This window comes from Quercus suber, unplaced genomic scaffold (genome assembly GCF_002906115.3).
Source record: "Quercus suber isolate HL8 unplaced genomic scaffold, Cork oak 2.0 scaffold_2, whole genome shotgun sequence".
Classification (NCBI taxonomy): Eukaryota; Viridiplantae; Streptophyta; class Magnoliopsida; order Fagales; family Fagaceae; genus Quercus; species Quercus suber.
In genome coordinates this window covers 3508303-3522294 of record NW_027069469.1, presented here as the reverse complement: position 1 = coordinate 3522294, position 13992 = coordinate 3508303, and the positions used below count along the sequence as shown (strand labels likewise).

General features: G+C 32.3%; 2 protein-coding genes across 2 annotated transcripts; both read right to left on the bottom strand.

Annotated features, from left to right (window-relative positions):
• Nucleotides 1-496: 496 nt before the first annotated feature.
• Nucleotides 497-4703, bottom strand: LOC112003641 (cytochrome P450 734A1). The gene is given in 5 exon segments (XM_024035850.2): nt 497-989; nt 1727-1956; nt 1959-2089; nt 3223-3467; nt 4164-4703. Coding segments are annotated over 5 exon segments (1563 nt in total). The 5' UTR covers nt 4698-4703; the 3' UTR covers nt 497-566.
• Nucleotides 4704-5905: 1202 nt separating this feature from the next.
• On the bottom strand, nt 5906-10248 carry LOC112003640 (cytochrome P450 734A1-like). Its single transcript, XM_024035849.2, has 4 exons — nt 9712-10248; nt 8610-8854; nt 7822-8185; nt 5906-6349 (listed from the first exon to the last, which is right to left on the bottom strand). Exons 1-4 carry the CDS (start codon nt 10195-10197, stop codon nt 5930-5932), a joined length of 1515 nt encoding a protein of 504 aa, XP_023891617.2. The 5' UTR covers nt 10198-10248; the 3' UTR covers nt 5906-5929.
• Between the last annotated feature and the right edge of the window lie 3744 nt (nt 10249-13992).

Below are 13992 nucleotides of genomic sequence, written 5' to 3'. Positions count from 1 at the left end.
TTTTATGTTCAATGAAAAATGTGTTGATTGAATGTATAGATTTATCTACATTTTTCGAAAATTGTGTGCATTGATTGTATACAATTGTATACCTTTCTTAAAAAAAAATTGTATACATTCAATCTACACATTTGTGAGCATTTCATGAAAAATATACAAGTGTTTTTTTTTTTTTTTTTTTTTAAGGAATGAAAACTATACAAGTTGTATGAAAAATATACAAGTGTTTTTTTTTTTTTTAAGGAATGAAAACTATACAAGTTGAATGTACACAACTGTATATATTTCATGAAAAAGAATGTATAAATTGGACGTACATTATAACTTTGAAGAAAATAAATTCGTTTCTTTCAACAGTTATGGCACTCGATCTTTTTTTTGAGGAAGTTATGGCACTTGATCTTAGTCAGAAAACAAATACTTCTTTGCATGCTATGATCTTTTACGCATTGGAATAGTAACATAAATATAAATATCTTTAGATGCTAAAAAAATATAAATTAAAATACACCGGGGTACCCCTCTTATTAAGAAAAAAAATCCCAAAAAAAGTCTCAAACAAATGTTCAACTTGAAATTCGCCTCCTAAGGAGTATTTGCGCACCAAATTGAGGCTGCAAGGTTAAAAGCAACATTGGGGCATGAACATAGGTTGGAGATACAACAAAGGAGTAACGTTGAATTATCATGGCTAATACAATTTTGGCCTCAAACAAAGCTAGATTTTGGCCTACACAGATTCGGGGACCCAAACCAAATGGACAGAAAGAAGCTAAATGCTTTCGAGGCTCCAAAAATCTAAATGGGTTAAACTCATTAGCATCTTCTCCCCATATCTGAGTGTCATGATGAGCAGCAATCAATGCCAAATGAAGCTGTGTGTCAATGGGAATGTCAAGATTCCCTAGTTTAACCCTCTTACTTGTTTGCCTCAACAATAACACAACCGAAGGATATAATCGAAGTGTTTCATTGATTATCATACTCATCTGTTAAAAATGCCAAAGCAATAATAAGTATGTGAAAGGGTAAGAAAATACTTCATAAAAAGGTATGGTATCTTTTAAAAATTCGGTGTATGATTGTTCCATAAATGAACTTAATGTTTAAATATCAACTACACTAGCATGAAGATTCTAAAAAATAAATAAATAAATAAATAAATAAATCCTACACTAGAATGAAATAGTTGCATTTTTTTTTTCAGTCATATATTCTTTTTATTCTTTTGGGTAATGGGCCTCGGACTTATTATTGATAAGTATTTTTTTTTTTTGGGTAGTCCTCTTTATTTTTCCATCCTATATAATAAATTCTCAGTGAATAATTATAGTTTAAAAACCTTATGAGTAAGGCCAAAAGCCTTGTAGCTGAATTGACATCTCCTCATGCACAAAGTGCTTAAGAGTCTAGGGGGGGAAGGGTTCAACTTGTGAGGTTAGAGCATGTTGTAATTATTTCTAAAAAAAAAAAAAAGATTAAGGCTTAATGGAGACAAATGAGGATGAGACTATTCATTGCAAGTAGAATTCAGTAATTATTTCACTTCACTCTATTTCTTTTTAAATTAACTTACTATATAATCAACAAATTTTCCCTGTGAAATCAATAGAAACATTTCCTTGATTTGACACAAATATGATTGAATTCCCCCGAAAGAAAAAAACTTGCAAGTCCTCTAGACAAGGTTTTAAAAGTTAACAAGTCAGTAAGAAATTGAACTTACAATTTTAAGGTCATTTAATTTTTCTGCAACTAGAAATCCATTGTCACCGAAGATGTGAGCCACTTCTTCCCTTGCCCTGCTTTGCCATTCCTGATGCAATGCTAAAAGTAGAATTGCCCAAGTTATAAGGTTAGCAGTTGTTTCTTTTCCTACTAAGTAAAAGGTCTTGCATTCATCTATGATTTCCTCAATTCCTAATTTTTCTTCTTCACCGTCTTGATTCTTATAAGAGACAAAAATAGACCAAGCAAATTTCTAGAATCTTCACTTGCATTTTTGTTTGTCTCAATCAACATCCTTATAGAGTCACGAGTTTCCTTATCTAGTCTCCACCTTTCTCTGTTCGTCTTAGTAGGCAAAAACCTATGCATTTCATAAGAAGCCAAATATATAATTGAAAAATCATCTGGACCTATAACAAACATCAACAAATAAAATAATTAATTAGGAGAATATATGGAAATGTGGCTCTATACCATACACACCGCGTGCAAAACTTTTGGATGGTGATTTTTTATTTTGTTATAATAAGATAAGATACATTCAATCATAAGCCCAGTAACTTTCATTTCTTTCATTGTTTTACTTAAATACATAGTTTTTATAAGATATACTCTTTGAAAGAACCTTCAAAATTAATGTTGTTTGTAGTTATTGATTTGTTGTATTATGGAGATGAATTTCTTAAACTCCATATCAAATTCTTTTAAGTATTCTTCTTCTTCTCAAAAAAAAAAAAAAAAAAAAGTGGAGGCGATTATTACCTTAAAAGATATTTCCAAGATGTGTCAAAATCGCATTAATTACTATTATTATTATTATTATTATTGCTTCCTTAATAGAATTCGCCGTTTATACTTTGGTAGGCAATCACAAAATAATGGAACAGACAAAAAGTCATAGTTTTCATGCACAAAACATGGTATTTTTACTAGTAATGCTATCACCACAAAATATTTTATAACATTTTTACAAATTGGTAATGTGGCTTACTTTTTATTGGTTTTCATCTAAACTCACCATTAACATCACTTTTTTATTTATCAATAACCACTCACCGCATCAACAATTTGTAAAATTTTTTGTAAAAAAAATTTGTATCTCTAACAATACTCGTACTTGTATATGACATATCACAACCAATAAAAAAAGAAGTTGCAGTGATAGAACAAATATTTCAATTCATGAGTAGATCTACAACTACAACAAAGTTATTGACACACAAAAATTTCACAATTTGATATGCATCTAGACTTATTGGTTGAACTTTAGAGCAATGTATTATATACAAATTATACATTAATTGTGCATGGATAAAACACACACTTGTATATAATACTTAATAAGACCAATCCAATCTGAACAATAAAATGTCATGTGAAGATTAAGCAATATTGTAATGTTAGAAAATCCATAAAAAGATAACCTATCCTTTATATCGTGTAATATATTTTTAGGTATATATATATTGTATCGTAACTTTAATAATATGTTACCTAAACCCAGGAATGTATACTCTTGTGAATGTCTGAAGGAAAAGATGTATTTGCTGCTCTTGTAAGCTGAAAATGCGCTTTCCCTCTTCATAGCTGCTTCCAAAAGCTGTTCTTGATATGATATCTGCTGACAGTTCATGAATCTCTTTGTGCATTTCCATTTCAAACTCGTCTATCCCTCCTCTATTGTTGTCCCACTTATTGAGCATATTTGCAGTACTATTCACAATTTCTGGTACCCAACTCTGTGAGTGGTTAAAAGAATAGGCATGAGGTAAGATTGGTCACTACTGACATGTTTAATAATTCAGCCCCCCAAAAAAAGGTCTAATGACAATTTTCCTCTATTTGAGAAACAAGTAAAAAATAAAAATAAAATTTCATGAATAAATACAATAAAATTTTAAAATTTTAATCTATGATGTTTATTCCATGATAATTGTTTTTTATTATTATATCAAGATTTCTACTTCTATAAATTAACCGGTCAATTTCAAGCTAAAAGTAAAATATCATTTTTTTTAATTCTATATAAAAAAAAATTATATTGAAAATTCGATAGTTACATCAATTTGAGAAGGGCAGTTTTTATTATTATTATTATTATTATTATTTATTTACTTCTTTATTCTGTCTTGTGACTATATCATACTTTTTTTTATAAAAATGAGGTGAAGAGTGTTTATAAAATGGTGAGATCTCAATCTCTTTTTTGGATGGATAAAAGAGTAAAACACTAAAACTTTAATAAAGTACTTTAAATGCAGCATATAAGGTTTCTCAATTTGTTGCATTCACTCGTAAGTCACAAATATTGTTATCTTTTTCAATGATAATTAAATTTCTAACAACATATTTGAATTCAATTGAAAAACTGAATATGCCTAATGGGCGGTATCTAAATTTTATCATTTTAGGTCGGAAGAATAAAGAGAGGTCACCTTAACCCGCTCCATGTTAAAGGCCCGGTTTGCAATCCTTCTATGGATAGCCCATTCTTGACCACTAAGCACAACAAGTCCTTTCCCAAAGAGCAGCTTAGCCAAGGGGTTCAGCCTAATCTTTTCAAAAGATCCATCTGAGTTGGCAAGAACTTCCTTAATCATGTCCGGGTCGGATATCGCCAGCCTTGGTTTTGACCCGAACCAGTGCAGGAAAGTTTTCCCGTACATGATAGACCACCTGTAGTAAAAAGGAATCACACGATGAAGGACATCATGGTGTTCAAACGAAATTGGCTTTGATACAGCTTTAGCATACAACCGTTTGGTCTCAGCTGTGTTCCCGAAGATCAGACGGTAGCCAGGGCCTCTAATGCCTTGATTTCGGAAGTGATTTTCAATTTTCCATGGGACCCATATGAATGAGTATACGAATTTCAGAACTATAACTAAGAAAATCGCAAAAACAATGAAAAGAAGATACATGGTGAAATGAAAAAAAAAGAAAAGAATGGTGTAGTTGTAAAGGTGCATGTTGTAGAGGGTGTTGATGACAAAATATATTGTAAAATTTTGCTTACACTCTATCCAAGAAGCCTAGAACTCGGTGAGTCATCAGTCACAGTTTTATTTGGGAGTATAATTGGCAGACATGCATGGCTGAGAGAGACCATGTGCCAGACATGCATGCCCTATATCTCCACTTGTTAAAGAATCATCTTGAAAATACTATTCAAATACTTCTCTTATCTTACCGGGAGAGAATTAACATGAAATTCCTAAATTTTCTGAGAAATAAAATAGGGAAAAACGCACACCAAAGAAAAAAAAAATCATGTGCATAAGACAATATTTACGTAGCTCGACAATTTGTCTACGTCCACGAAATTACAGAAATTACTGAAATTTCACTATTTTCAAATAAAAAAATACAAAGTGTGGCAGTACAGTTTTTCTCTCTCTCAAAAACTACATCAAGAAACCTAATCACTAAAACAACAGTTTCTATATCTTAGGTTTTATGGATCCATTTTAATCGGCATATATAATAATGTGTTGAACTCTTCTCCAATTTTAAGGAGAACTTTATCTATAAAATAATAACTACAATATATTATTTATATAATAAAAAAATTATTGATCATATATACAACATATAAAAGATTATATAGATGTACATATATAGCACCATCCATAATGAACTTCTCTAAATGATAAAGACTTTTTTATTTTCCATAAAATCCAATTAAAGTCATTCATTTATAACCTCATTAGCATTATTTTTCATATTATTAAGAGAAACAAAAGGACTTCTGAGCTGAGGAGATGAGTCTTAAGCCTTTTTAGGGTTTCTATTTTTCAATATATACCATGACATTGAAGTAGCTCGATAAGCCGAAGTCCTTTGACAAAGATCAGGAAGTGTTTAGGACCCTACATGTACGAGCAAACTATTCATGTCCATTATAACATGATGAGGACATTGATATATGAACGATTTGAAAACACCAATTAAGGAGTTTTTCTAATGAGAAAATAAAATTTGATCAAATACAAACTCTTATCCACCATAATATATTTGTCTTATGCAATGGTATATGCAAAATTCAATACTTACTACCTTATTCGATAACAAAAGATTTTATTAGTTGAACAAACTTAAATCCACATATCATTTTTTTGTATATTTAAAACAATACATCTCCAAACAATTGGACCATGAACATAATTAAATTGCATGATACACAAGCTGAGGATGCAAACCCTCAATTAATTATCCTCTTAAATACGAGTTGTGCACCATGTTGAGGATGTAAACTTAAAGTCATCATCGGTGCATGGACATATGTTGGTGACAATACAAAAGAATATTTCTGAATGATCATAGCTAAAGCTACCTTCGTCTCAACCGTGGCTAAATTTTGACCTACACAGATTTTGGGGCCTAATCCAAATGGAAAATATGAGGCTAAATGATTTCGAGGCTCAGAAAACCTCAATGGGTTGAATTTATGTGCATCTTTTCCCCATATCTCAGTATCATGATGGACGATGGTCATGATCAAATAGAGCTGTGTACCAATAGGAATATCAAGCTTCCCTAGCATAACTCTTTTGGATGTTTCCCTCGCTAGCAAAAGAGGTGGAGGGTAGAGACGAAGTGTTTCATTAAGTATCATGCTTACCTGTAAAAAAGAGAGCAAGAAACAATAAAGTAAAAACTGAAGGATATGAAAAACGTGGTTTGACATTTATTTAATGGAAGATAAATAAAGTTAATTGCTTAAAAATATTTATAGTACATGAAACAAATATATCTTGATGAGACTTGTACTTGTAGGGAGATTTCCCGTACAAACTGTTTATCCGTTTTGGGAAGCAAAGCCCGCACGGTTTTGTTTTCGAGCGACGTGGGCAAGCAAGCATTGCACTTAGACTTAGTCCCACATCGGCAAGAAATGCACTCCACTCATGCTTTATAAGTGCTTGACCCTCTTTGCCCCACCTCGCCCCGTGCGGGTTTTTCCTGCCCTACAAATGTGGTGGGGGCAGGAATGGGGCAATATTTTGTTCCCGCACCCTGAGGCGGGGCGGGGCAGGGATGGATTTAGTGTTTTTATCCCCAACCCGCCCCATCCCCACTCCGCACTAATAAGGACTATAATTGGAAATTTAGTAAACCCCAAATCACTAATATTTAAAGTGAAACACATGAGGACAAGATATGAGATAAAACATTTTTTATTCTAAAACCCTATTGCTATTGTTGCCTCTGACCCATCTCTCTTCTCTATAGTTCATACGTGTTTTTCAAGGTTCATCTCTTTTACTATATTCCTTTTGTTTTCGTGTTTCTTAAATTAGTTTTTTTCAATTTAAATTTTGGTTCTTTTTTTCTATCTAAAATTGGTATTTTTGTTTAGAGTTATTGAAGAAGCACAGTTGAAAGGAAAAAAGGCTTGTCACGTTACATAGTCCTTCCAGACTTCCAATAGGCAATAGGTTTTTTTTTTTTTTTTTTTTTTTTTTTTTTTTNCAGGTCCCTGTAGGGCCCCAAGGTGAGGGGATGGGGCAAGGAAGTTTGCCCTGCACCCCAGGGCGGGGCAGGGACAGGGAAGGGCAACAACCATGCATGGCGGGGACGGAGATCCCATTCTCCAACCCTGCCCCGCCCTATTGCCATCCCTACTTTTAAGGATTATAATCCAAAATGAGACTATATATACTACTTAGACCAACCATACCATTGACACATGAATATTACAAAAACAAGCCAACTAAGTTCATTCTTATTGACTCCGTTATTGCTTGGATTGCCAAATAAGCCAAGACAATATAGTACGTAGTCATTACTGGGGGTTGGTTAATATTTATAGAAAAAGTTAATGGCTGTGATACCAGAGAGAATACAAACGTGAGCATAAAAATTAACATCATGTTGTGCAAACGGTAAGCCAAAATTACCAACAACTATGAGTCCCAACCATGTTCTAAAGCGCACACACATTCTGGTACATTATCAATGAAATGGAAACTTACTCATTTATAGTTTTGAAATGTTCAGGCAAAATTTGTATAAAAAAGAGTCAAAACTCTTCTGACCGGCAATTAATGTTTTAATTTGAATATATGCAACTCAGTGAGAAATTTAACTTACTATCTTAAAGTAGCTTAAATTCTCAGCAGTTGGATGCTCATTGTGTCCACAAATGCGGAAAACTTCTTCCCGTGCCTTAGTTTGCCACTCTTGATGCTGTGCTAGAAGGATGAGTGCCCAAGTCAAAAGATTGGCACTTGATTCCTTTCCTGCAAAGTAGATGGTCTTACATTCATCTATAATTCCGTCCTCCTCCAATTTTTCTTCATCACCGTTATGATTCTTATGAGAAGACATTAACAAACCGAGTAAATTTCTTGAATTTTCTCTCACTTTGCTATTGTTCTTGATCACCATTTGAATAGATTTTCGTGTTTCCTTTTCCAGTCTCCACATCTCTCTATTATTCTTTGTAGGCAAAAACCTGAGAAAGTACGAGGCAAAAAAAAAAAAAAAAAAAAATCATTTTTTATATACATTTTAGGTGGCAGAGAGATTCAAATCCAAAATGCCTCTTTTGAAAACACTATAAGATTCCAATTCATCTAAAGAAGACTGACATGCAAAAATCATTCCTTTATATATAGATACAAAAAGCAATTAAGAAGGCAAAAGAAACATATCCGAGAAATTAGTCAAGTACTCAAAGAGCTCCAAATACTAATATGATTCCCTTTAGATTTTTCTTTTAACTTTTAGTTTCTTTGTTTATGTATAGCTTTTAAAGCTTCGCTTTGTTTAACTTTCAACAAATAAGCAATTAATAAAAAATTATGTCCAAACGCAGATGTCCACAATTTGAAAGTCGGAATTGCAAGTAAGAATATGAGAGTCATAAATATGTTCACCTGAAACCAGGAATATAGACACTTCTCATAGATTGAGAGACAAGGTGCAATTGCTGCTCTTGTAACTTAAAAATTCTCTTCCCCTCCTCAAAACTGCTTCCAAATGCAGTTCTAGATATAACGTCTGCAGAAAGGAGATGAACATCTTTGTGCACATCAATCTCGAATTCATCTCTCCCTCCTCTTTCTTTCTCCCATTCTTGGAGCATCTTCCCGGTACTAGCCACAATTTCTGGAATCCAAGCCTATGACACCATTTTGACACTTGGGGTGATTGGTCATAGATTTAATAAATTTTTTATTTGAACTTGCCCAAGTGATTCTCATTGTATGTTTACACCTTTGCCTTTATATATATCTAATGAACTAATGCAGAATCAATACATCTTAATTAGTCAATTTATAGCCAGTTCTGGTTTATACAATTTTTATGATGTATTAATTCTCACATAAACTATTAGGGTAAATTATTTTTTAAACCTTAGAATGTTGGTCATGTTTTATTTAAATCGTAAACTTTCAAATTATTTCATTTAGATTTTAAAGATCCTAAAGCGTTTCATTTACATTTGTATTAACAACTATTAAACATCACATGATTAGGTGATTTAAATGAAATTTATTTTCAAATTTTGAGGTTTAAATAAAACTTACCCAAAACTATAAAATTTTTATAATAGTATAAAACTATTTGAAGCTATTTGGTTTAAATGAAACATTTATCTTTTAAATAAAATTTTGAGGTTTAAATGAAATATTTTAAAAGTTTAATGTTTAAATAAAATATACCCAAAACTTTAATATTTATATAAAAAAAGTTTACCCAAACTATTATAAGACACGGTCACACGGATTAATAAAAAATCATATAGAAACTAAAAGCAGATATATATATATATATAAAAGGGAGTGATGGCTAAACTTGATGGTCAAAATATTTCACTTATTATGAGAGATATCTATGAAGTAAAGGATTTCAGAGTTTTTTGTACGTTCTTTTTTAAGTCTATTGAATTTTGAGTTCACCACGTCGAAGTGGGACAAGTAATAAACTTATAATATTTTTGAGTAGCTCGAAAGGAAGAGTATTTATATTACGTACCTTAACAGTCTCTATCTTAAAAACCTGGTTCAAGATCCTGCGACGGTGTGCCCATCTCTCCCCCTTCAGCGCAGGTAATCCTGATCCAAAGAACAGCGCAGACAAAGGGTCGTACCTCATTTTTTCAAACGACAAACCCGTATTCAAAAGTGCCTCCTTGATCATATCTGGATCGGCTATAGCCAACCTGGGCTTTGTTCCGAACCAGCACCGAAACGACTTCTCGTACAGAGCTGACCACTCGTAGTAGAAAGGAACTACACGGTGAATTATGTCGTGGTCCAAAGACATCGACTTTGACTGAGCTTCGGCGTACATACGGCGAATCTCAGCCGTGTTTCCAAAGATCAAACGGTAGCCGGGGCCTCGTATGCCTTGTTTGCGGAAATGGGCTTGGATTTTCCATGGAACCCACATGATTGAATGTAAGAATTTTAAGAAAAACGAGACGAGGAAAATGAAAATCGCTAGCAGAAGAAACTGCATAGTTAGAGAGAATGTTTTTGATAAGAATGATGAGGCAGTTCAGTAATTAGATTCAACACTAAGCAACTATTTAAGGTTGATTTACAGAGAAAAAGTGTGCTACTTTAGTTTGTAGTGATCGTAGTCTACAGGAAAAGTGGCCCACACATTTTATATGTGAATAGTTATTACTTGTTCATCATTAAAATGTAAAGCAATGGTTTTTAATTTTGTGTTTCATGTTATGACGCACTCAATTACGTAATTCACTTAGTGGGGGAAAGGAAGTAAAAAGAAAAATGATGAAGTTATGATACAAAAACTTATAAATTAATGTATCTAAAAATATACTTGGCCACTTTAGGCAACTTAAATACTTTAATTAATAAATGTTTGAATTATTTATCTGTTTGGTTATCATCAGTTTATTTATAAGGTTTTTGTTGTAAATTTTATAGTATCCTTAATAACACTATAAAATAAAATAAAATATAGTTATACCTTAGCCTTCTTAATTAAATTCAAGTATATGATTGTGTTAATAAATGCAATTAATATAAATGGTGTTATTTTTTAGGGCTAATTACAACTTACCTATCTGTGGTTTGATCAAAATTTAAGTTGCCTACTCGTGGTTTGAAATTTGACATTTTACCAACTTGAGATTAGCTCAATTAGGATTCCGTTACCCACTTCTATTAAAAATGAGGCTAAATTTGTATTTTTGCTTTCTTTTATGTCTCTCTCATCTCAAAACATAAAAAGCCATAAAAAATAATTAAAAAAAAAAAGAGAAAAAACAAGATCAAAAAGTGAAGTTTTTTGTAAAAATTATGAACAAATATTACCATCACCATAGAAGCTATTAGATTCATGGATTTCATAGTAGTTTAAACGTTTAAAACAAATGATGATTTGTATATATATTCTATCTTTTTAGTCCACAAGTTCTTCTTTGGTGATTTATATTGGTCTGTTCTTTGTTGAGCAGATAACTGGGGAATAGTTGGGGAGGTCAAGCTAGTATCAGACATGCATCAAAGGAAAGCTAAGATGGCTTGCTATTCTGACTATTTTATTGCTCTTCTAGGTCTCTCTTTCGTTTTCTCTCAGACTCTGAAATTGTGGACAATTGAATTACTGATTTTTATGCATATGACTACGTGGGTATGGTCTGTATGGAACTTTGGAAGAGTTATTGGAAGTTGTCACATGGTCCCAACTTGGAATCCACGACAAGCCTATAAAGCAACTTCATGATTTAGACTAAAATTTGAAAGCTAGTTCGCATATATATAGGATGATCAAAATCTGATATGTAATGTTTGTTCATAATTTTTATATAAACCCTCACTTTTTGATCTTGTTTTCTCTTATTCTTTTATATATTTTTAAGTTTTGAGAGGAAAGTGTTAGGTTCTAAAGATTTAGGAATTTATGTATTTAGAACTCTAATATGTAATGTTGGCAAACCATGATCAAAACAATATGTTTAGTCTTGTTTAGGCTTGCTCAAAGTTATATATTTTATGTAAAGTTGGAATCGAGAGGCTGCAGATGCATTGGTGCATTTCGACCTGGCTCGATCGATCGAGTGATCGATCGAAAGAAAGACTCGATCGATCGAATCTCGAGCAGAATGCTTTTTTGCAGAATTTTTCAACTCCGCCCTAACTCATTAAACGTTTTAGGTTTTCTGTTTTTACTCTAGGTATAAAAGGCAAAACCCTAGCCACGTTTTTAGAGTTGCTCCTGTTATGTTGTTGCTCATACTTTTCTGTTTTGTGTAAATCTCTTGTGAGATCTAGAGAAGCTTTCCTTTACACAAAGTTTAGGGTTTTCAAGGTAGAGATTATTTTAACATCTTGATGATCAACTCGGTTGCTGCCATTGGAGCTTAAAGAATAACAAGCGTGGGTGCTTGTAGCTGATTAGAGAATCCAAGAAAGAAGGAGTCCGTGGATTCGGAGCTTGCACGTGGTCGTGTCAGTAAGTTCTACTGGTGGGTAGCATTAGGAAGTCAAGCGGGGAGCTTGTAAGTCCTTTTGTATGAACTTCGATTCTTTTGCATAGTGGATTCAGGTTTACCTTGAGGATAGCTAGATCAAATCCTCCTCAGGTTTTTTACCGGTTTGGTTTGCCTGGGTGATCATATCATTGTGTTATTTATATTTCCGCTACTTTATACTTTTGATATGATTGTATGTTTGTGATAACCTAGATTTGCATAAATTGACTAAGTTAATCACTTGACTAATTAATTAGATTAATCTGGTTGGTTTAAGGGGTCTAAACTTCTAATAAGTGGTATCAGAGTGGATAGCTTTTTGTTGTAGATCTTTTGATCTAAGAGCTGATCCTTAACCCCTGTTGTCATGGATAATTTGAAGTGTCTTTTTGCTCATGTTTGTGATGTTTTGAATAAAAAGGACACTATTGTTTCTGTTAATTTTTTTTGATGTTTTTGAAACTCTTCGTAAGGAATTATCTAAATCTTTGAAAATTTCTAAGAAATTCAAGGAAGAGTTAAAATTGGCTAATCTTGAAAAAGAGGAATTGATTGTTAGATTAGATGAGTCTAATAAAAAGAATGAATTTTTGAGAAATCAAATTTCCTCTCAAGATGAGAAGATGAAAAGCTTGGAACAAGAGTTAGTTGAATCTAAAGCTAAAATTGAAAATTTGACTAGTACCAAGCCTGTTGTTGATAACAGAAGTGTTTCTGTTTCTCTTAAGCCTAAAACTAAGAAAGTTTATATCCCTCCTTTTAAGAAGAATAATAAAGAAAATGCTTATTTTGCTAGGTTAGACAAAGGTAAAAGTTCTGATGTTGACGCTGAAGTTTCTAAACCTAAGTCTAAACCTACTGTTAGAGAGCATAATAAATCTTTTTTTTGTGCTTACCTGTCACCTTTGTGGTGTTGTTGGTATATTAGACCAAACTGTTCTTTGTTGAGGCAAAAACCAAAATCTGAGACTAGATTTGCTGTTAGGAATACTGATATTCCTAAATTTGTTCCTGTTTGCCACTTTTGTGGTGTTCGTGGTCACATTCGTCCTAATTGTCATAAATTGAAAATTAAGCATTCTTTGTTTCAATCTAGGATATGTGATGATATTTCTTCTGCCATAAGTCCATATAAATTGTTTCATATTCTTTTGAAAATTTTGAGCTTGTTAGCTTGTGAAAGAAATTTGCAGGATTTTAGTCTTTTTCAGAAGATTGGTGTAATTCCTCAAATACACTCTGCTTCTCATGGATTTTCACCTACAAAGCTGAAGACTCGTGCTAAATGGGTGAGAAAAGATTCTCTAAGGTAAGTGTTGCTGACTTGTCCCTGATTTAATGCTTTCAATTATTTGTGGACAAGTTTTGTTTCTGTTTTTGGTTGTTTTGTTTTTTAGGTTGTTTTTATTTAAAAAAAAAAAATCCAAAAACATTGAAAATTTCAAAAATACAAAAATATTTTATTTTGTGTCTAGTTTTTTCTTTTTGAGGGTTACATGAGTTATGATATCTCTCTCTTGACTTAGAACATACTTGACATTGTGGAGAAACTTGAATAGTATGTGTTATATAAGTGCTAAGCTTTTTCTGATTTTGTGAGTATGTTCTAGTTTGTACATGTACTCAAGGGTTAATTAATAAATTGATATTTATTGTTTGCGTACCCTTTATAGCTTAGTAAGCACTATCATGCATAGTTTTGCATTGTTCATTTAGCATAATGTGTGCTTTTGTCTTTGGTCATAAATTTTTTTAAACCAAAAAGTTTTTTGTGTTTTGTATTACACATCTTGGATTTATAATCAAGG